Source organism: Eublepharis macularius, chromosome 1, assembly GCF_028583425.1.
Source record: "Eublepharis macularius isolate TG4126 chromosome 1, MPM_Emac_v1.0, whole genome shotgun sequence".
NCBI lineage: Eukaryota > Metazoa > Chordata > Lepidosauria > Squamata > Eublepharidae > Eublepharis > Eublepharis macularius.
In genome coordinates this window covers 199,747,625-199,772,554 of record NC_072790.1, presented here as the reverse complement: position 1 = coordinate 199,772,554, position 24,930 = coordinate 199,747,625, and the positions used below count along the sequence as shown (strand labels likewise).

General features: G+C 40.6%; 1 protein-coding gene across 1 annotated transcript in view; it reads right to left on the bottom strand.

Annotated features, from left to right (window-relative positions):
• The window catches only part of CAMKMT (calmodulin-lysine N-methyltransferase), a 457,417-nt gene that overhangs the window by 62,921 nt on the left and 369,566 nt on the right, over positions 1 to 24,930 (bottom strand). Inside the window, exons 4-6 of the mRNA XM_054983651.1 lie at positions 13,356 to 13,416; positions 5,394 to 5,448; positions 4,269 to 4,332 (exon numbers count right to left, since the gene is read on the bottom strand). Of these exons, the coding sequence (XP_054839626.1) occupies positions 4,269 to 4,332; positions 5,394 to 5,448; positions 13,356 to 13,416 (180 nt within the window). The remainder of the gene's footprint in view (positions 1 to 4,268; positions 4,333 to 5,393; positions 5,449 to 13,355; positions 13,417 to 24,930) is intronic.

The window sequence follows — 24,930 nt, the reverse complement described above, 5'->3', positions numbered from 1 at the left end:
AGTGCGGCAGGTGGCTGGGGCGGCATGCAGGCAGCCTCCCAGCCCTCCCGCTCAGTCACCAGCACTGCTGTTGCCAGCTCCACAACATGCGCTCCTGACTGGCAGCCACGCCCAGCGCCCCCTCTTTCTTGGAGCTGGAGGCAGGCAACTCTCCCTGTCCCCCTGTAGATCAGACCCTGACTGAGACTCAAGACTGATTATACAATGTAAATCAGTGCAATCAATAGAATAATACATCTGATAAGTCAAGTAATAGGTCTAGGACTACAGAAAGCTGAAAACAAAGCGAAAGTATTAGACACATGATATGTTAACAATGCCACAAAGTGGAATTACATAGATTGCAAAAAATGTAGTGAATTGCCTTTTTGTTTCCAAGCTTAATTGAAGCTGCAGATTCTTACTATTAAATTCCTAAATAGTGTTGGAGCAGGGTATTTAAAGGGCTACCTGCTCCTGTATGAGCTCATTTGAACGCTGCAGGGGAGCGCTCAAACAAGCTCATCGGGGCCCTTTCATGTCTCCCTGCCTTCAGAAATGATATAGATGGCCAGGAGAGAGAGGAGGACCCTTTGCCCCTCCACTTGGAATGAAGAGGCAGAAACAAGAGTTGGTAACTAAAAGGGCTGCTTTATTGAATAACAACAACATGTCAACACAGCAAGGGCCTAACTGCACCCCCCCCCCCAGCATTCCCAGATACCTAAGAAAGCCTGGCTGCCTCCCTCTCCTTTGGGGAGCAAATCTCAGCCCCCAGCCAGGCTGCTGCTGCTGCAGCTGGGGAGTGCCTTATTGCCTCCCCCCAGACAGACAAAAGTGTTGGGAACTAAAAGGGCTGCTTTATTAAATAACAGCAATGTAACTTGTCAACATAGCAAGGGCCTAACTAGCACATCTAGCAGTACAGGTCAGGCCCTGAGGTCGTTCTTGGACCTCCACCCTGACCTGTCTGGGCAAGCCACCCTCTGCCCCGGGTGTGAGCCATCCATCATATGGCTGGACCCCAGCCTGGCCAGGCAATGTGGTTCCCCCCTTAATTGATAAATACATGCATACTTTTCTATCTAAAAATGTGGCTTTGGCTAAATGGTAGACAAAGAAATAAATTAAACTCAGATGACACAAAGTTGATATTCTGGTTAAACTATTAAATTTTCCTTGGCTACCCTATCTGATTAGCAAACATCTTAAAAGCATAAAAGGAAATGTTTACATGTTATTTTAGAATGTGAAAATGTTACCAATACTTTGCAATATGACATCTAGCAGCAAGCAGAATATCTTTTTAGTGATGATAAGGGGATGCAGCTATATTTTATAAGAACTTAACTATACTAAGGTGCTATAGGTGATAAAGTGAACTAGGCAGAGTTTTAGAAATAATGTTTTCATGTTTGTGTGTAGCAGAGTGTCACTTGAGCATGTGAGTCTATCTAAAATACTATGCAATGTGAAGAGATATCAAGTTGAAGCCCAAAACACTTAATAAAAAAGCACGCTTGTGTGCTTTATGCTCCAGATGTACATTGATTTTGTATTAAGAAAGCATCCCATGGCATCCCTATAAGTAAATGAAATTATAATTCTTAAAAATGAATTGACAACAAATCCATCAAAAATGTAAGAGACACAAGACAACTGGAGCTCTTTTTTGAAAAATAAATTCTAGTCCACCCCCCTATGCAAGACTTCACAAAAGTAGGACACCCAGGTATCCTCTGTGAATAATGCTAATGACAGCAACAATAATAAGTATGACAACGATGATAATACAAAAGTGGATGCTCAGATGCAATGCACTATTGCCAGGTCGATTTTCAATTACATTGCACTGATGTATTCATTTGTTTCTTAATGTGTTCATCTTGCCCATTAAGAATAATTAGCAGCCTTGCTTAGCGATTTCCTGGCTTCTGACTGTGATTTTCCCTCTTCCAGAGTTGACACCATTTTGACTTTTTAGACAGATATTTTGATATTATGGTATAACTGGAGCAATGTAAAGTTCCAAAGAGATTGAAAAGAGAAAATAAATTCTAATTTTAAAATTGATGGGTATTTGAATTTAGCAGCTCAGCAATAAACCAGAACAGAACACAAAGCACTTAGTAGTCCTCCAAATGTAGAATCCTCCAATATAATACAACACTTTTGCTGGATTTCTATATACTTTGGTGGATTTCTATATAGGTGCATTCATGTTAGACTACACAATTGGATGGGAATAGCCTCTTGAAAATGCTAATGATAATTAGTCAGCACACATAAAAATAGGTTGGTAAACTAATCCTATAATATTTAAAAGGAAAATAAGTTCAGCTGATTCAACATAACAGATTTCTAAACAAGGGTGTAGTCTAATATTTTTGTCCTCAGGTACAACCTTACATTTTTAAAAAAACAAAGTGCACAGAATTTTGTCTAAAATATGTTTGATAATTGTTTCAAAACAGTACTATTTTTTAACTACATCATAGAATATAAAATTGTAAGGTAATTCCATTCCGTATTTTACTGTACCACTTTAAACAACATATTATATATTGCAAAGTTTGTATTCTGTCCAATTGTAACTGTGAAACTATTCCATAATCTAACTGAATAAAATTATAAAGTATACTATTTCAGTCTAAGACATGATATATTACTTGGGCAGTATATTGGATGATACACAAGATTTCAGCAATGCATAAAACTTGGGAATAGACTTCTGGGAAACTATTTAATTTGTTTTGGTGCTCCTCCAAAGCAATGAAACTAGATGTAAGCTTGCTTACAGGTTAAATGATTCCCGTTTTGTTTATAATAGCTCTTGTTTTAAGTTTATTGATTTAAAAAATGAAATTTAAAAATCCTTTCCCCTTCTTTTTTTAAAATGCTTTTCCGGGAGATGTAAGAAGGAAAACAAAGTACAATACAATGCCCAAAACATGATATTCCTGTAAGAAAAAAACCCAAAGTCAATAGATTTCTGAATAAAATTTATAAATCTAAATAACTGAAGAGGAGAGAAAGCATGTTTTAAAGCTTCGGTATGTTGGTATGTATCGGTATGTCGGTATGTATCAATTATTGGGACTTAAATCCTCTAAATATTTGAAATAGATATCCTGTGACCTCTCAAAGAAAATTTTGAAGACTGTTAGCAAATATTTTTACATTAACACTGTATGCATGGTGTAAGTACACTTTTTCTTTAAAAACAAGAATTCAAAACAGAACATAACTTGTTAAATTGAGGGAAATATCCATGCTGAGAAGGGAGAAACAATAAAGACTAACAGATTGATTGTGGAATAACCTTTTGTGGAGTAGAGCCCACTTCATCTGATGGATTAAAGTCCACAAGAATATATGCCGCAATAAATATGCTTCTGAAACAAGTCTCCTTTTTGGTTTGGCCACAATAGACTACCATTACTACGCCTTTGGAATTTGTTAGGAACAAAGATTTCTCCATAACACTGACATTAGTATACTGCCAAACTGAAGGACCTTAATATGCCAATGTCATTATCATCAAGGAACCAAAGCAAACAGATACCTTCCACTTTCCCCTCTGAATTTCTATCAGCCATTAATATTCACTATGGGACTCAGATCTTCTGCTTTTGAAGACATCTGAGAGGATATAATTTGTAATCATATTAAAAGTTCAAATATGTTTACCTGCATACTTATTAATCAGAGATATTAGAAGTTATTAGAATAGAATATTGTAACAGTACAGAATGGAGAGCAGATATTCGAAAAACTTTATGAGTAGTATCAGTCAATGAATAATCAATTAAATAGAGAGGCATCTTATTTGAAGCTTAGGAGAGGTTAGTTGGAGTGATATTGTGTGTACGTGGTCCAATGTAAACAACATCTAGAAATTAATTAAATACGATGCTGTTAAAATTTTAATATCTGAAAGCAGAAAGTAAAAGACCAGCAAAGGGAAAGCTGAGCTTGTTAGAGTGTCTGTTGTATTTTTATAGGTCTTATTTTAATGAAATCTACAAATACTGAGACCAGTATTTATCATGTTGCATGTTGTTTTTCTCTAAATTTACATACTTTTCAATGCTAAGAGAATGTGAATTTATTCTAGGGAAAAAGATCTATTCCAAGAATTTTACATATTTTTAATTACCTATAGTGGATGTGTGTGTATATACATACATTATTATGTCCAGTCTTTGCTGTATTTATATCAATTGTTGCCCAGCCAGCAAAAAAAGGAATGAGTCCAACAAACCAGTTTTCTATCTGAATAAGGATACTTTTGATGGCCTTTTCATTTCCATCAGTTAACAGAACTTCTTTGACATCTGCAGAAATAGCAACCTGCAAAAGGGGGGGGGGAGAGCACAGCAAACAATGAGCAAATATGCTTGTCTGTGTGGAAGTGAAGACAGGAGTGACAAGCCTTCAGTATCATGCTTCCTCACCTATTTCTCTGTAACAGTCTTCAATCTTTTTTCATTTTATGTCTGCATTATTTTAATCATTCAATCAAATCAGTCAATACTTTTATCATTCCATTTGCGGGAGCCTCTATCTTGCTATCATTCTGTTCCGTAATTGCATTGTGACAGCGGATGATGGTATTCTGAGAGGCTTTCATTTGCGGGCTTCTGTTTATCTAGTAGAGCCATCATACGAGCCTGTCACTCTGCCTTTCAGCTTGCTTCTGTCTGACTGCCTGATGCCCTTCATATAACTTTGCATTGCAGGCAGATGGCTTTGTAAGGGTAATTTTTTTGTGAGCTTTGACATGCTCGCACATTGGGCTGTAACCTCGACACATTGTGTAAGAACGACAGGTTTGTCAAATGCCAATCAGTGTAACAATATGCTTTTATTTGTAGAGACATAAAAACTTGTCTAATGCACTGCACTGCTACATAATATCTCCTGAATACATGACTCAGAACCTAGAGAATGGGGAACGACGCTCCTGAATGGCCAATCTAATTCAAAAGAATCTAATTACCGAGAGCTCTGGATCATGTTTGTTGGTGTAATAATGCAGGCAAAACATTAGCAGCTATATCATGGTGCTCCAACTGTGATTCGCCAGGCTATTCCTGTATCTTAGCAAATGGGGGACTATAATCTGAAGGGGGGGGGCTTCAGCTATGGCAATGAAAGACAGACCGTACGTGGCCTGGAATGTCACAACAAGAGATATTGACTACACTGAGGTAAAATGTTTCTGCTCATCGAGGCAACCATAAAATCAATATGATACGAAAGCAAGTCAATCTAGAAGGTCTCTCAAGACTCTGCAGCTTGACTGCAGCTGATTCTGTTGACAGTTCTCTGACCCAGCAGTTGGAGGCACTGGAACATTTTTTCCTTTTGTTCTTCCCTTTGAATGGGATTGGAATTGAAAAAAGACCTACCATGAGCCCAGCCAAGCATGTCATGCCACCCCCTAGCTCACACACAGCAAGGCCCCTGAAAGAGAGAAAGGAAATGGTAGAACCTATACAAATTAGACGAAAATGGTCAGAGAGACATATATGTTACAAGAACAAATTGCCATCTGTAGTGAGCGCTGAGGTACCAGGAAGTAGCAGAGACATGACTGGGCTACCTCATGTCGTTTTGCGTTTTAAAAATAATTATGAAATAGAAAAGTCACAAAGCAGGCAAACCAGTGGGGGTTCCCTCATTAGCGTTCAGTGCAACATTACCACCGCTGAGCTGAAAAATCTGAGAAGGTTCCCTTTTTTCCCCCTTGTCAATGGCACTGTCTTTTAGAACTAAACTAGCTAGAGTAGCGAAAGATAATTGTTAGGAAAGGATAACACTGTTAATTCACATTCATCCCTTCAAAAACAGTTAGACAAGTAAATGAAAGAATTAATATTATTTCTCCCTCTCTGTTTTCCTCCCACCCTCTGAAGAACTACAGAATGAAATATTTTAAAACTGTAACAGAAACTATAGCATTTAAAATAAAGAGACATACCTTAATTTAAAGAAAGGCTACACATAGGGGGAAATTCAGCTCATAAATTAGCACCTTAATTGCAAATGGCCTACAAAAGATCCTGTTGTTGTTGGGTTTTTTTGTTTTGGTTCTAAATACACTTTTAAGCAAGTTCCATTGATCTTAGTAAGATTGTTCAAAAGTAAGCATGATTATGGCTGGTGCCAAGTAAGGCAAAATAACAAAAAATTCAGCAGTTTGCTTACTTGTCAAATGAAAATATTGACTATTTGATGTGCATATTGTTCTTAATTTATTCCTAGGTGCTAACAACCTATTGAGTATTCATATGATAAAATGTAATTTCTTTGTTGAAGTATTTAAGGGTTTTGGTGAATAAAAACATTCAAGAAAGGTAATAAATCGCCAAAAGTAAAATATACAAGAATATAATAAATAATAATAATAATATAAAACATGAAGATTAAAATAACCCCAAACATGTTTATATAAAATTACAAAGGTCAGCTCCAAATATATAGTTTCATAACTTATAGGAAATGACTAAGCACAGCTTTTGGTAAGTCTCCACATTAAAAGGAGTGCATAAATAAGAAACATCCATTAGAAATATAGGCAGAATATCACTTATAATATAAATTGGAGATATGTCAATATTGGTAATCATTTTGACAGACTTTGCCCATTGATTTGGTATCTAAGGCTGATTTCAAAGGCTGAGTTATTTTACTTAGGAACTCCAGCACTAAATGCACCACGGAAGCTGTTTGTTGTTGAAGCAGATCCTGAACCAATCGAAGAATACATTTTCAGCTTTAATAATTGCAGTAATCCAATGTCGAAGAAATTACTTTATGTCACCTATAAAACCTATTGCCTAAATTGCTACATAAACTGGAGTAGGTTAGAACCAAGACCAAGTAATAGAAGCATATCTTACTTGTTTTGTAACATATGAATGAGAACCCCTCCCCTTACAGAAAAAATATTTGAGGGGGAAGGTCAAAACAACCCCTCTCCTCCCTTCAGAACAACAGAGGACAAGAATGTACATATGTATCACACTCCAACCACCACAGAAAATCCCTGAAGAAGCAGCTTGTGTGCAATGGCAAGTGTTCAGCTGGCCAAGGCTGAGATATCAAGGCTGAAGTAAGAGCCTGGGACCTTAAACAAGGGAGAAAAGTGGGCTGGGAATGCCCCAGCTGTAAAAGGATTCTTGCCACAGTGAGAGGAACAGTTCCTTCACTGTGGAAAATATGTAGAAAGATGCATCCATAAGGCATGCATGAATGGAGGACAGTCCCATTCTGATTTTTTTTCAATCCCTAAAGGATTTTTTCAGCACCGAGGTGGTATCCTTGCTTGACACTGAAAAGATCCTAGAGGCCTTGGATCATACATGTTCTGTGGTATATCTTCCCTAAGCCCAAAGTTCTTTCCGTTCCTCCAGCAGCCTATGGGATTTGCTCCCTCTCACCTCTACAGATAATTCAGGAGAAATTCCTCATCATATATTTTTTTAAAAATGGAACTTTATGAAACTATGCTGACAGTTCAACACGCTTTTTGAGAGTTCACATAGACAAGTTGAGGGGCTCTACCCCGAAGTTTCCCCCAAAAATAACGAAGAGTCAAGTAATTCCCCCCTACTACTGCCCCCCTCCTCCAAAACATTCCACAAAAACTAGTCGATAGTGCATATCCCTAGCTTCAAGGTGCCATGACTGTTAGAGTACTGGAGGCCAAGATGCAGGAGCACTATGAGGTCCATTTGGGAAGAGTGAGCTATTGTTCAATAACAATAAACCCTCCCTTCCCTTCCCCATTGCCTTAATCTTTATTGCTACTGCTGCTGCCTCCATTGCAAGAATCTGTGGGAAGTTCCCAAAACAGCTCTATCTATCTTTTCCCAAACCACCTGGTAACATGCAGTATTGGGAAATTAATACTAAACTTTTTAGAGGCACTTCCTTCAAAATATCTCCAAAAGGGAAGGAAGAGAATGTGAGAAAGAAAGAGAAAAATGACATGGAGAGGGATAGGGGGAAAGAAAAAGAGTACATGGCAGAAAGAACAAGGAAGGAAAAAGAGAGGCTGAGTACCATTCTTCTCTTTGCCCCATCCCACAGGTGGTCACATACATAGACAGGAATATTGGGGAATGGTTGTTGGACTTGACCAAAAAGATCATGTAGAATGTTTCTGCACCCCAGAGGCAGAGCTGGTTTAGCCTTTCAGCTAAACACAACAAAAATGAGTTTAGAGAGACAGAACAGTATAGCCTTGGAGAGGGACAAGAAGCAAAGGAGTAACACAATAACATGGCCTTTTATAGATTAGAATTCCCCCCCCCCCAAACTCACTGAGGGCCTGGTTTGCAAGACAGGGGTGGGGTGAAGCATATGGCACCTGTCATCTTCCTAATGACCTGCAGCTCCCAGGAGTCCCTCTGGGGCTCCATAGGCTTCTTAAAGTTTGAATGGTCTGGCCAGTCAATGTGATGGGCTGGCAAGGTCTGGGTGCAGAACCCTGTCATTGGACTAAGAGGGTGTAGTCTTCCCTCTGGTTCACTGGGTGGGTTTAAATCGGAGAGCTGGCCAGGCCATTGGAAGTCTGAATCTTTGGCTTCAGAGTAGAGCAAGAGTCTCGGAAGAAGAATGAGCGAGGCAAGTGGCAAGCGAAAGCTGTGAGTGAGGCAAGTGCTGAATGAAGTGAGTGCAGCAGTGGCTGAAGTCCAGAAGCCAGCACAAAGAGTGGTGGCAGCTAGTGTTAGGAGATGATTTTAAAAACTTATAAATATGAGAAGTTGAATCAACTGGGACTTTTTCTTAGAAGGGACTCTTTGCTTGTGACTGGGATATTTTGGGGTAAAATGTTTTTATGGACTCATGTAATTGCTCTCCTTGTAGCAGTAATAGGTGGTACAATTTTCTGTTGAGTTAATGTTAAAAATGCAAAACAGTTATGCCGTGATAAAGAATAAAATGGAAGCAGAAATTCTCTAAAAGTATCACTTATTTACTATGCCCACAAAAAAACTAAGATGTTGAGGTATACCTCTTGCCAGGAATTAAATGATTTGATATAGGAAAGCTTATTAGATGCCTAGGGTTTTTAAAGTGTGCATCTATATCTGACTTAGGCCTGACTAGAGTTATCCAGAACAAGATTATGCATGTATACCTTTAAGGGGGTTGTGCATCAGTGTACAGTGGGTTGAATGCATAAATGTATGTAAAATAACAGAGAATGAATTTCTACTAGCATATATGTGCAAATTAAATTCTGAAGGCCCATACAGAAGAACCCAAACACAAAAGAGGGAAACTTCCTTAAATAACATCAACTGTAAGGGAGCACAAGCTCAAGGAAGCACAAACAGGAGTAGAATTAATACACCCTCCAATTTAAATGGAGGGTGTATTAATTCTACTCCTGTTTGTGCTTCCTTGAGCTTGTGCTCCCTTATGGTTGACACCATACAGAAGAATACCAATAACACATTAAAAATAAGCAGAAAACACAAATAGCAAATTAAAAATGATGCACATGTGCACCTGTTTCTTCTCAGCCACTGAGGAAAAAGACCCTAGAGTCAGTTCATCTATTCAGAAGACATAAGTATCCAAGTTTTTCCTAGATTACATCATTTCACACAACATGGGGGGACTGCACATTTTGCATACTCTTGGTTTAACATTTTATCACAGATCTTGAAGCACTTGAAAAACAGTATCTGAAAAAGTAATTACACTCTGGGCAGTGCACCACCTGACAGAGAGTTGGAGACCATAAACTGAGTCACATAAAATGCACATAAGAATCCTTGCATGAAGGTGTCCTTAATGTAAAAGGCAGAGGATGCATAGGAAGGGGGTGGGGACAATTCAGAGTTGTCACCTCATTTAGTGATGAAATGTTTTTCAGAAATATCTTCGTTTTCGATTGTATGTGGTATAAAATTAACCACAAAAATGCTCTTAAAATACACTTTGCTGTTAATCTTACCCTCGTACCCTATTGAAATCTTCCCTCCAGCCATCAAATGGCATCCTTTCCATGTGGTGTTCATATAGAATGGAAGAAAAATTGGCATTTAAAACTTAGGCAGAATTTCAAGTACCCCAAACAAATCTATAAACATAATAAAAACAGACTCATAAAACAAATTTGCTTCTCATAAGATTCTCTGTGTTTATTTTTTTAAAAAAATTGAATAAAAAGTGGTTAAGTGAAAACCCTTAAAGCGCACATTTTCCATATAAATAGTCCTTGTTCTGTACAAGAATTACTATTTAGGCAGTACATATTCCCAATAAGGTTATTTTCTTTAAAGCATATCATTGAAATCCTTCATGTAAATAAGTATATACTTACAGATAATAGTGCTTGTTAAAACATGCACTATTAGCATAAACAGCTCTTTGAGGAGCCATTGTTGACTTTTCAAAAAATATGTAATTTGAAGACCTTTATAAAATGAGAATTAAATATGAAAGTCCTCACCAATCCCAAACTTGGCAAGCCTTGTGCACAGCAGCAATTAACATCTGCTCAAGCCAGTAGGAACCTTGGCTTTTCATGTGCTTTCACACATCTCGTGTAGCTGAAGATTGACGGACCAAGGAAGTACCAACTGCTGCATTCAGAAATGCCATCAATGAGAGGCCTTAAGCATGGCATGCTTTGCCTCAGACCCCCATCAGTAAAATGGGAATATTGGCAAGGAGACAAATTCTCAACATATATCAGCAAACCCGCAAGGAATCGCTCTTTCCTTTGACATTAGAAATTTGTGATGAGCACAAATGGGAAAATTATATGCAAATATTTAATTATTCTCTTCACTGTAACAGAGTCCTGCATGTTCATGCATCTGACTACTAAATTATGGATTATGCTTCAGGTGACCATTTTGTTAAGGTTTTGGTAAAAGGAGGCAAAGAACTTTCAATGGCAGGGGTGGAATTCACAGCAAGATGTAAAATTTACTTCTAGATAGATTTGCAATCCAGTAATACAAAAAACAGTGTATCTTCTGTGGTTTCTTTTTGTGCTTCACAGTGAAAACAGGTTACTTGCTTGTAATTGATATAATCTGAGCATCAGCCATTCAGCTTTATGGAAGAGTTGGCGCTCCAGCCTCAGACCAAGATAGCTATGTGTGGAAAACTATGGCGAAATTTCTCAGTGCCACTGCTTTTCCTATGGTCATAAAATAAGTAAGTGAGAAGACACTTCCCTTCCCCTCAGGGAATGTGAAAGGAGGTCCATTCTCTCCACCTGAAGGGAGGGGCAGGAGACTGATTAGTCTCTAGAAAGCTCTAGCTCAACACAGGTGCATGGAAGGGAAGGGACAGAGTCCCTGATTAGGGCATAATGTTCTAGAGATGTAGGCAGAGAACCTAATTGCTAGGAGAACACACAAATCAGGAAGAAGAAAGCAGAAATATATTCCAGTGGAAATTCAAATATGGTCTAAAACACAGGTGAGAATATAGCCCCCACCACTGCCCTCCATAAATGGCACCTGTAATTATCTTGATGTACTGAAAAATACTCCATAAAAATACTTTTCCTGAATAAATAAATATAATGATAATAGTGTGCAAATTTAACAAATGGATGGCAAAATTGCAATGAAGTGGCTGTTAGAAGAGGTGATTAAGCATCGTGAAATTAGCCTTGTGGCGAGCTGATCCCAGGTCTACTTTTGTGATGTGGAAAGTACAATCAGAATTAGTTAATCATGAAAACAGGTTATTCATTTAAAATACAGTTAGCCCAGTTTCCATTTGCATATGGATGATGGACATCTGTAATATACAGGTGGGAGATAGTCATAAGCTTAAGAATTGGCTTATGTAGTGGAGGTAATAACTTCAGTGATTTGATAAGGGGTGCAAATGAAAAAAAACCCTCTGGTTTTAGTATTTTTTATTTAAGGCACTTTTATACCTCCTCTCTTGAAAAAACTGTTCAAAGAGGTTTATAAACCATAAAAATGAAAAGTACAATTGAAATGTAATAGAACACAGCATAAAAACAACAAATGGCTAATAATTCAATACAAAATCATAGTTAAGTTGAATAATTGTCATATGGAAGATAATCATAGCTGAGAACATGGAGAGGTTAATTTCCTTCCAGCTCTTTAAATTGATTACTATCTGTTAAAGGTCTTTCAATGAAGGCAATAGTGCCGGAAAATGAGGTGGGGGATGATGGACAGATGCATGGATGGTATGAAGAAACTGGCCAGAGATATATAGATGGTGAGGGAAGGGGGGAGAGGGTACAGGGAGTGAGGGCGTCTACATGGCCCTCACTCCATGCTTCGGACGAAGACAGCTGTAGGTCTCAAACGCTAATGCCTCAATAAAGTTGGTTAGTCTTAAAGGTGCTACTGGACTTTTTACTATTTTGCAACTACAGACTAACACGGCTAACTCCTCTGGATCTATGCTACACTATGAATCAGGTCTGGCAACACAGCAGTGTCACTGATGGCAAACAATGATCTTGCACTGAGCTTACTTTGAATGGGAAGGATAAGAAGAAACATGTCCCTTATAAATATTCCTCTCTTGCCATGCCAAGCTGGCAGTTTCATTGCCCATTAGCATAATGTGGCAGGACACAGAATGGATTGACAATGGCTGCTTTGACAATGAGGACAGTTCTATTTTTCTGCAGTACAGTGGTTCAGCTGTAGTGCAGTGCGTGGCAAAACAAGGAACACGAGACAAGTTGCCCTGGCATTCCCCCCACAAATGAATGTGCACCATTTTGAGTTCCACCTAAAAAAAAATCACTGGGGTGGGGCATTGAAAATATCCACAAATATCCTACACCAAGTTTCAGCTTAGCTTTAACTGTCTCTTAGTTCTTTCTCTTATTGTCCCTGCACAGCTGTAAGACAGAGTGAGAATGAGAGGCTAATGATACGTAAGTATGAAAAATACACAGAAATACAAAATGGCAGAAAACACACAGGTAGAGCTAGGAAAAGTCTGATTCCAGAGGACTAGTCTGAAAGTATGACACACCTCCCAAGACAGCACTTTGATGACTTTCACAATTGAAGTCAATGTAAAGAATGGCTTTATTTTTTCCCTGACCTTCACAATCAGTGCTGATCGATTGGCGTCTCACTTTTGTTTCCCAAAAATCAAAGTGAAATAAAATGCCTTGAGTGGAAATCAAAAGTCTTTGACATATAGCAGAAAGCTTGCTGTGCAATATTAGTACCCAAAGGCAGCTCCAAATTCTTTGTTAAGAGCAACATGCTTTCACCTTGAACTTTCAAAAACGGAATCTGACGACTTAAATCATAGCAATCTTTACTATGCAGATATAATAAAACTAATGGATTGGAAAGGGTCTTTATGGGTTGTCTTTGTACCTGAACATTTCACGGTGCTTGAGGCAGTAGTAAGCTAGCACCTCTTCAGAAGGCCAGAGACCTACAATAAAATACAGTGAGGGTCAGTTTTAAAAAACAGATTTTAAAAAATATTTAACACATTTTTTTAGATCTACTCAAAGTGATCTTTTTCAAATTGTTTTTAAAATGCAAGAAAGTAACAGGGAGGAGGGGGGGGAGATTATTTTTCGCTATGTCTTATACACATACACAATACATGCACCATTATGTTTTCAGAAGCTGTACCTAATCTGTACATCAAATTTGCATGAGCCATTGTGATATACCAGGTAGATTCCACTACAAATTCCCATTCAGCTGTGAAGCTCACTGGGTAATATTCTGTAAATCACTCTCTTAATTTAATCTATATCACACAGTTGGTATAAAGTAAAAAGTGATCGTTATAGCCCCATGGAGAAAGGGTGCAGCTGAAATGTAACAAATAAATATATTTTTTCAATGCCAGATGAAGAAATGTTGAGAGAAATGTTGTCAGTATATAAGCTGTTCTGATATTCTGAAAATGTGAAAATAATTAAGAGTTAATTTAACCAGTACAATTCTAAGGACACTTTCCTGAGAATAAGCCCCACTGAGTGCATAGCAGTCTGGGTAGACATGCTTAGGATACTACTGTAACTCATGTTTTTAGAGGCTCATGGCTAAGAGTGTGAAATGTGTGACCCACCCAGGTGCCTGGTTCAAACACTCATCTTGGCCATGGACTCATTCACTAGATGATCTTAAGATGCTGTTTTAGTTCCCCACATGAAGCATATGGTAATACTAACAATAATGACCTACCTCATAGGGCATGCTGCTCTTGCATTCTGTATTTAACTGTGCTTACTGATGCTAAAATAATTTTAAATAGAGGCCAAAGTAGCAGCAGCCTGGACTTTCTGAAATATAAGCAAACCTCCTTCCTCCTACTAGAGTTACCTATGCTATGATTTCAATATTATCTGGTGGTTGAATTTGTCAACCATTCTGTCCTTCCATCTGCATGGAAGAGCTCAAGCGTACATTCAAGCTAGTACATCCAGAGGATGGTGCTAACTTTGAGCATTTGTCAGCTAAAGAGCAATCTTCATTAGCCATGGTGTTATTAGGATTTAAATGGCCTGTAGCCAACAGAAAGGGATAATCCATACACACTACCACAGTATGTTAGATCAGAGTCAAACAACAGCAAAGCTTTGTAGAAATTCCAGAGCAGTAACCAAGTTCCATTAGTTTACCATGAGCTTGAGGGCTTGCGTGAACATTTTGCATTAAGAGAAAGAATCCTTCCTGCTACTCCTGCTACAAATATGATGAATACTACTTTTTGGTTAAGTACTTCTCTTGGAAGAAAAAAAAAAAGCTCACAATTGTGTCATTCCTAGCTAATAGCTAATTTATATGTGTAGTGCTAAATGAATCCTAAGCAAAATGTTTACATTTACTAACTTTCCAAAATCTTCAGTAGTTTTTAAATTATGCCCAATAGGTTTTGGGAAGGAGAACAATATTTTCTTGGTGCATTGATATCTCATTCTCTCCTATTATGAAAATGCTCCAGCAAACAATTCTATCTCTTTTCTGTAGGTTTTTTTTTGGGGGGGGGCGGTCATCTGAGGCAGAACGGAAATATATCAAACTGTAAAAATACCAGTGTTCCACTCTGCCTCTCAAATGTAATAACTGGAATTCCTCCTACTCTTTGTCTCCACCAATGAAAAAGCAGGTTTGTCTTCTGGTTGCTGGCTTTGAGCCTGTACCCCCAAAGTATCCAAACATCTTGAAGGATAAATAACATGTTGTGTGACAGCAAGAGTCTGTCAATAAAAACAACCTTTATTGGCATTACATCCATATTAACAAAAACACTCGACACAACCAGAACTCAGTCTACAAATACACAACTCGCCTCATAGATGCAAGATACAAAAAATTAGCTACAGTTTTGATAACTGTTTGGTTCCAAGTAGCCAATACGAACATAACTTTACATTTATCAGATTTTCCAATTTGCTCTCTCAGCAGCAGATCAATGAGTGTGGGATGTATATCACAGTAATAAGTACAATACATAAAAAACATGTTCCAGGGTTTCAGTCTCGCTGAGCACAAGTGCATAACCAGTTATCATATGGCATTTTATGGAATCTCCCATAAAGTATCGCAGAAGGTAGCACATTAAACCGAGCTAACGAACAAGCTCTGCGATAATGTGGGGCCATTAAACAAGTGAGATATTCTGCCCTATACCCATGGGGTAAAACCCCCAAACCCAGGAGTGAACATTTGCCTTTTGCAAGACTCCTGAGATTCTGAATCTCGATGTCAAGGAGTCTTTGTCAGATCAGTGCATAAGCTGATTTTTCTGTGAGGGAAAATAAATCTTCAACATTAATCCCTATTGAGTTAATTTTTTTTCTATGTTGTTAAGCCACATGGATGACTGAGATTCCATCAGCATGTGAAAGATGAGGCTATCCTCATTATTCTTAAAATGTAGATGTAACCAAAATTTGATAGTATTAATCCATGCTTTAGTCTCAGGAGTCTTTGGTTTCAAGGCAGATGGCTGCATAAGACACACACATGGGAAGGCCCAATATTTTCTGTAGGAAGTTGGATTGTACTCTTTCGACTTACTTGTTGAAAGCCATAATCCATATCAGTACACCATAAAACAGTCCTGCACTAATTTTCTTGTAGAATACTCTGATAGCTGCCGGCACAAATTGATTACCCTTGGTGAAAAAGAAGCGAGTGAGCGCAAGTACATTGCAGTTCACAGATTTTATCAATTCCTTCCTATGCGGAGCCCAGCTAGCTCTATAATTGCAATAGATTCCTAGGTAACAAAAACTTTTGACCTGCTCAATCCTATTACCTCTTATATTCAGTTTTAAAGGTTTCCATGTTTTTGCGAAAACCATGTTTTTCGATTTCTCAAAATTCAGGGCCAGTTTGTTTATTTTGCAATAATCATGAAAGTGTGATAATAATCTTTTCAAACCGATTGGGGAGGGAGAAAGTAAAACTGCATCGTTTGCGTATAAAAGCAGTGGAACATGGATTGCCCCAAGTCTTGGGGCGTGGCCATCTATATCCTCTAGAAAGGGAGCCAGATCATTTATAAAGAGATTGAATAATAGTGGGGCTAAAATACAGCCTTGTTTCACCCCAATATTTCCTTTGTGAGATCATCTAACCTGACATATAGTGTTTTGATGTAACTTTTTAATCAAAAATAACAATCTCTTATCAATCCCAGCACTTATAAGCTTCTTCCGAAGTAGTTCTCTTGAAACAGAATCAAAAGCACTCTTGAGATCTAGAAAGGCCACAAACAGTTTGGAGCCCCTCACTTCCTTATATTTATTCACAAGATGGCCTAGCACTATGCAACGGTCTAGAGTAGATTTCCCATGTCAGAATCCAACTTGTTCAGGTCCCAAAATTTGCCGCTCTGACACCCAAGCACTAAGTTTATTCACTAAGTGTCCAGACAGCAAGAGTCTTTTAAATAGACTGATATATGTTCATAGATGATTTAGTGAATGCAATCTTAAACTAGACTCAAACGGTAAAATGTCACTTCATAAATTCACCAAGACTTGATTTACATATGCAACAGAATGTGGTGGTAGAATCTGGAGGTGGTATAAATTAGGTGCATTGTAGTACTTCAGAATGCAGGAGGGGGGAGATGTTGATTTTTTTAAAAAAACCCTCTACTTTGAAGTAAAAACAAAAACAAACATATCGGGGGAAAGTTCTGTTCACTGTGTTCACTGCTGTTATAGTATTAATAAATTGCTGCAAGTGTTATTATAAAAGTTGTGACAATGGCTGAAGTGTTTTGTGGCACTTTCTTCCACAAGTAGTCAGCCAGATACAGGGGTTTGCTCCTTTTAACTGAAATTAACTTTTCACTGTTGAATATGTCAGAACTAAAATTATTGCTTGGCACAGCTGTTCAAAACAGTTATTGGATGGTTTATTGATTTTATGATTTTATTTATTGTATTGCTGTTCTCTGTCTTAGAAATATTTTATAGACATTGATTTCTAAATGTAATTAAATATCTTTGTTTCTTACTTGTTGGGATTTTTTATACATGAGAGCATTCAGCATCCTTTTTCTGTTTTCTCTATCTGCAGACTGAACTGGTACAGTCATTTTAATATCTCATTCTGCATTTGTAGGCCAGGTTGACAGTCCTTTTTTAAGCTTTTTAAAAAAATGCAACAAATACAAAGAATCAAATGATTTATAAGGCTTGTCTAAACTAGATATAATTTGGTAGATCAATTTCTCTCAAGAGCTCTATTTGAATATTGAGAATTGTAAAAAGGATCTGGTCACCACAATCACTTAAGGTGACAATCTTCAAAATGTGCTCAATTGAGCTGAGGAAATTGTCTCCATCCTGTGTGCAAACAATGCTGCTGATGTCTCAATCAAATTTTGGAGGTTTTGTAACTGGTCAGAACACTCAAAAAAAGTTCTTAGGCAAGAGAAGTGGTGGTAATTGTAAAAACTGTGAGTCGTGTGGTATTCAGCTCCCACTCTGTCTGGGATTTGTTTTGGCTTACACTGGCACAAAAAAGAATTGTATCAGTATAGAGACATTCCTTTATAGGTGGTAGCTGTAGTCCACTAACAACTGGCTACACTTTGGGCAGTGACCAGGAAACTCAGCTGAAGCCGTCCAGAGAAAGTGCAAGAAGGCTTAGGGCTGTCCACTTGCCTATGGTGGTAGCAATGGGATACAGAGGAAGCAAAGAGAGCAGAGTATTGACACTTGGATGCAGCAAAGCCAGAAAGGAGGAAGAACAGATGGGCAGAATGAAGGGAAGGAAGATAAAAGTGTTCTCTGCCTCATTGCAGAGAGGGCACTAGAAAAGAGAGACAGCTAGAGAGGTCTCCCAGTAGAGGTAAAGAGATTCAAGTCAGACAGCTGGCTACAAAAGAGCAACTTAGTTCTGACTAGACATGGGCACAAACAACATTATGAACGGAAAAAACCAATGAATAGGCCGCTCAGCTGCTTGCGAACGGGCCGTTCATGAGGCACCACTTCAGCTGAACAGGTGGTCGTCGCAAGCCTTGTTCATTGCGCTTGGCTGCAATTCGGGAAGCTAGACACTCAGGCACCTTCAATCAATGGAGGCACCTCAGCAATGGATGGAGGGACTGCCTGAACTCTGTCTGCACTCCCTTTGTTGCCCCGGACACCCCAATCAAAGCCCAACTTAGCTTGATGGGCAGGTCTTCTTCCAAGCGTGGAGCAGCAAAATCGGTTACAATTGGTAACATGGGAGCAGACACCGGGGGTAGGGAGGGAGGAGGGGGTTGTTCTGTGGCTATGGGAACTCCAATCTCATCCCTGCAAGCCCTGTCAGGCAGTTCTGATTGCTAACCACAGACCTCCTGCGTTTCTCAATGAGACCTCTGCTTATAAAAGGGCACTGAGCTCCCAGTTTTGGCTTTCACTTTCAGCAAGCAGTGGAGTGGGACAGAGCTCTTGATAGCCTTTCGGGAGAGAGAGAGGGAGAGTGCATTGGAGCTGGGCTTTTCTCTGTGTGTGGTGGGTGGGATAGGGAGCTATCCCCTCTGGTTCCAGGGTTGCTGCCAGGCCCTGGGGCCAAGCTCAGTGGGCTCACCATATCTATTATTATCAGTATCAGTATCAGTGCCTGATACTCATGGAGTGTGTGGGCTTCCACAGGCTACTAAAACATCTTGCCCCGTGGTTCTCTATGCCGTTGCCACGCACCCTTGCCCGTCGAGTCCTGCGGGTATCTCGAATGAGAGCTGGCACATTTGGGTCGGGTTTAGCCAGGCCCACTCCCACTGCTAACAGGCTTCTGAGGCCTTGCTAGGCCTTCCTGGTACAGCCAGATCATCATGACACCTCCTTTCTGCAAAGGCAGGTAAGTGGGTGATGCTGGTGGCAGCCTCCTTTGGGCACTTGTGCAACAGCTCAGGAGCAGGTACGGGGCAGGTACATCTCCTGCCCCGTCCATCCCTGTTGCGCACAGGGCTGGGCACTGCAGGCAGGAGGCTCACTGGTACTTCAGGGCTGAACACAACAGGCAGGAGGTCAGTAGTCCAGAAGGCAGCAAACCAGGGTCAAGAAGTCAGGCTAAGTGTCAGAACCAATATGCCAGTCAGAGGGAGAAGCAGGCAGAAGGGTAGTCAAAAGGCAGGCTGGGGTCAAAGTCCAATCAAGCAGCAGAGCAAGGCACAAGGCAAGGCAAGGCAAGAGCGTCCAGGCGTAGGGCTCTGGTAGCAGGGAGTGGCAAGCTGAGTTGCTTCCACACTTGGTTTCCTTGGCGTCTCCCTTTTATGCTGTCCTAATGAGGAATAGCTGTTGCCTCTCTCTCTAACAGCTCTGCTCGGTGCTGTGCCTGTAAACAGCCACTCCTTCGTCTCTCCAACAGAGCTGTCTCGTCTCTAAGTTTCCTCCTTTCAGCTGGCCCCAGGTGCTCGGGTTTCGCTTTTGCCCTGGGGGAGTCTTTGTCTCTTACAGCCTCTGTGGAGGTTTCTGGCTGTTCTTGCTGAATTCCCTCTGGAGCAGCAGCAGTGGCTTCTGACTGCTCTTCCTCTCCAATAGCTTCTGCAGGGGCTTCTGGCTCTAGAGAAGATCCTGCTGTCCCTTCCTGCTCATCTTCTGAGGAGGACTCTGAGGCAATAGGTAACGTGGCCAGTCGAGGCTGGGGCTGACTCATGACAATCCCCTCCTTTCCGCAAAGGCAAGAAGGTAGTTGGTGTCTGGCGGTGCCGCCCAAACTGTTATGAATAGTGCCCGTACTGCCTGCACAGGTGAGGTGTCTCGGAGTGGTGTGGAACTGCTCTGCCCCCCCTAATTTCTCGGGGCTGCTGATCCCTCTTTCTACCTCTTCCTCTGTGGAACCACTCCATGTTGATTAGCGCGTAGTTAGCGTGACTGCACCGGCTTGAGGAGAACCCAGAAAGAGTCCACACCTTGCTTGTCCAGTAAAGGTGTATCATACAATTTATTTACAGGTGGATAAAGAGCAATAAATATACAGGTTATAGTACAGAGAGACAAAGTGCTTCGCCTACAACTGGACTCGAAAGAAGCCCCAACCATAATGTACACAGTAGTAATTTATACATGCAGACAACCAATCAGATGCATGAGTGAACTTAGCTGAGTCATTCCCTTACGTTCTCCTGACTTTGGAACTTGACCACCTGACTCTCAGAGCAGAACCACAAGTGACAAAAGGCACAGATTGGACACTAGTCTGCTTCCCTCAAGTTTTGATGGGAAATGTAGGCATCCTGGTCTCGCAGCTTCGCTCTCTGACTGCTGTCCAATGGACTTTTCAACTGTCACTTGTCCAACATTCCGCCAAGCTGCCTACATTTCCCATCAAAACTTGAGGGAAGCCGACAAGTGTCCAATCTGTGCCTTTCGTCATTTGTGGTTCTGCTCTGAGTCACCTGATGTGTTTAACTGTCACACAGATCATTTTGATCTAGAGCCTCTGCACACTGGCTTTTGACATTTAGATTACAACACTCCTCCAAGCCAGTATGAGAGCAGTTTAAAGCATCACGTAATCGTTCGAATTGTACAGTATACAGACTTTTAGTAAACATGTCTGCTATATTGTCACCAGATGTACATCTTAACAATTTTATGAAACTTTGTTCTACAGCACATTTTACATTTAAATACCTGATTAGGATGTGTTTACTTCGTGATTTAGCCCCACCATCTTGGGCTAAATGTTGTGCTGCTGTATTATCCCCATAAACATCAATAGGTACGGCACAATGCATTTTCATGTCAGACATGAGCTGTTGTATTACTTCCAGCTCTAAAATACCTTGGCTTATGGCTGCAAACTCGGCTTCACAAGATGAATGAGCTAACAAAGATTGCTTTGATGTCTTATGTGCAATGAGAGCACCTCCAACAAATATAGCTAGTCCTGTAGTTGATTTTCCGTCAGGGCGGTCTGCCCAACTAGCATCACAAAACATAGTGACTTGCATAGGTCCAGTAACTTTCAGAACCAAAGAGAAATTAAGAGTAGCCTTAAGATATCTTAATACGCGTCTTGCTGCTATCCAATCCCTACAGAAAGGCTTAGCACACCTTTGACATAGCATGTTTACTGCTTGTGTTATATCTGGACGGCCCTAACATGAGAGATACAAAAGACTGCCCACCAACGACTGATATCTCTGTATATCTTCCAAGGGAATGTCATCTGGCTCCCTGATATACCCTGTCGTCATTGGAGTAGACACACCATGTGCTCCAGTTAATCTATACTCCGTGAGCAACTTTATAATTTTATCCCTCTGATTCAGTTGGTAAAATCCGTCCTGGGTTTTTGACACTTGCACTCCCAAATAGTTGGAGATAGGACCTAAATGTTTCACCTTGCAAATATCCTTTGCTATTTGTTTAAACCAGCATAATTGTTCGTCTGTCTCGTATATACACAATATATCATCTACAAAAATAAGGAGTTGGACTTCTGAACCTCCTACCATTTTTGTAAAAATGCAGGCATCACCTTTGCCTTGCTCAAAGCCTGCTGTTTTTAGTGATTGTGACAGGTATTGAAACCAAGCTCGTGCTGATTGACGTAACCCATACAAAGCTCGGTTTAGTTTGAGCACCATATGTTTATTTGACACCTCAAATCCTGGTATTTGCTCCATGTATAAACATTCCTGTAAAGGAGCATGGAGGTAAGCCGTACAGACGTCAAAATGATCTATGTTTTTGTGTTGAACCCCTGCCTTGCATAAGGCTAACTTTACTGTTTCAGGCCTAACGGTGGGAGAAAATACCTGGTCATAATCTTGGAATTGTACCTGAGAAAAACCACGGGCTACCAAACGCGCTTTCCTCTGCACATCTCCTGAGGAAAGTTGTTTTATCTTATACAGCCACCTACAGCCAATGATATTGGTTTCTTTTGGCTTAGGTACAACTGTAAAAACTTCATGGTCAGTTAGAGACTGATACTCGGCCTTCATGGCCTTGAGCCAAGCCTTTTTCTCTTCCCCCTCATAAGTGAGAAGTTCTGAATAGTTAGCTGGCTCTTTAACCAGTACACAGTTTGCTGCAGCTTCAAAACCAAACCTTTGAGGTGGGACACCCTTATTTGGATGACTGGACACACGTATTGGAGGACTAGACCTCTGTGTGTCCTGTGTTACCTGCCTGGCTGGAGAACTAATCTCCTGCTTCACGCTCACGTCTCCCTCTGGACTTATTTCAGGCACTTCATCGGTAACTGACAATGCAATCTGGCTTTCACTCTCATACCCGTGAAGCCTTCTCCAATTTGCATATTCACATACACTGGCTGAGCGGCTATATGATATCTTTTTGTTTTCATTGGTAAACCTGTAGGCCTTCATGCCACTCTGGTATCCAACGAATGTCAGCTTAGAGGCTTTTGGGCCCCCTTTTTTGCGCTGCCTCAAAGGGATGTGCACCCAAGAATTCATGCCAAACACCCTTAGTAACTTTAGATTAGGATCTCTGTTGAAAAGTAACCGAAAAGGTATTTCATTCACAGCACGTGACCACAGACGATTTACCACATAACAGGCACAGATAATTGCCTTAGCCCAGTAAGTTTTTGGCAAACCAGCATCTGTTAACATAGCAGCCATTTTTTCTTGTATAATGGCACCATCCATGCCTTTCTGCCAGACCATTCTCTTGCGGCACACTTGTATTCGCTACCCTGTGCAAGACACCATTTAGATCACACCAGCGAGAGAAATTTACAGACATGAATTCTCCCCCTTGGTCAGACTGGATGGCCTTAATCTCCAGCCCCAACTGTTTTTGTACCTTTTTTGCCCAAACCTTAAACAAATCAAAAGTTTGAGACTTGTGTTTCATAACATAAACCCATGAGTACCGGCTAAAATTGTCCGTTAGGACCAGGGCATAACAGTTTTGAGAATGGCTTTTGGGGAACAGACCAATCAGATCCATGTGGATCAACTCGAGTGGCTTTGTAGACACCCAACCACTTTTCTTAGCTACAGGGAATGCCTTTGTTTTGACTGCTTTACAAACAGTGCAGTCTAGGAACTCTGAGCAGCTTGACACCTTGTCTCCCTTCAGAGGTGTTAGAGTTTTGCGTATAACCCCAAAGCTAGCATGCCCTAAGCGCCAGTGCAATAAATGCACACAATTGTCATGGCTACATTTGTTAGTAACCGTGTCGGCCTTTGCCTGTCGATTTTCCACAATATAGACATTGTTTTTCAGCTCCCCATTTGCTAGAACCTTGCCAGCCTTGCTTATTAGACATTTGTCCCCTATAAACCGGACCTCAAACCCCTTTTGGGTCAACTTAGTTACAGATAACAGATTATGGTACAAAGAGGGAACACAATACACAGGCGCAAAGTCCTCCTCCAGAGCCGTAAACCGCAAAGTCCCCATAGCACTCACTGAAGATTCTCTCCCGTCTGCCAACAAAACGGACTGCAGATTGCTCTGTTGTAAATAACACAGCACCTCCTCCGACCGGGAAAAACATTCCGAGGCGCCGCTATCCAGAATCCATTGAAAACGTGTATCTGCAGCAGAAGCGGTGACCAGCCTTGCATGTTCATCCAGAATTCGAGGCTCCTGCACATGTCCTTGCTTCTGCTTCTGTTGTTTTCTTCTCCTGTCCGGGCAAAAGTGACGAAGGTGAGAAGTGGAGCCGCAACTGTAACATTTTCTTACGGTTGCTGCTGTCAGCTGGGTGATCTCCCGCTGTTTGCTGGCAACTCCTCCGCCGTCAGTGACAGAAACCCCTCGATGGGCCCCTCCGTCCGACCATTGCTCCGTCGTTGAATGCCAGCTCCTGTATGTTGAAACACGAGTTTCTTCCTCAAGAAGACGGGACCCAACATATGAGTAAGTGAGTTTATCCGGTTCAAGGCTCTCAAGGCTTACAATAAGAGGAAAATATACATCAGGCACACTTGATAACAGATTGTATGCCTTATCTGAGTCCTCCGTGGGCTTCCCACAAGCAGCCAGTTGCTGGAAACATTCAGTCAAACTGTTTATATGTTTCTGCATGCTCTCCCCCGGCTTGAGAGCAAGTCTATAGAGGCGACGTGTCAGCATGATTAATGACCCTGCAGATGTTCTGGCATGCACCAGCTTTAAATCTTCCCAGGCCTTTGAACTCGTAACTGAGTCCCTGATGTGGAGCAATTGGTCATCCCCCACAGCCAGCACGATATGAGCTAAAGCACGTTCATCTGCAATCTTTTCAGCATCAGTGGGGTCCTCAGGGGGATTGCTGACACATTTCCACAGCCCCTCTCTTTTTAGAAAATGCTCCATACGTAACGACCAAGTGGAGTAATTTGCGGAGGTTAGCTTCTCCACCAACACAACCGTGCTCTGTGCCATACCTTCTGCTGCACTGGCCTGAGGGAGCTCGTTTGCCTCCTCCTCCTCCTGGTCACTGGCACTTTACACAGCCAATAAATCCTTCTCCGAGGGACTGCAGCCGTTAGGTGCCAACATCC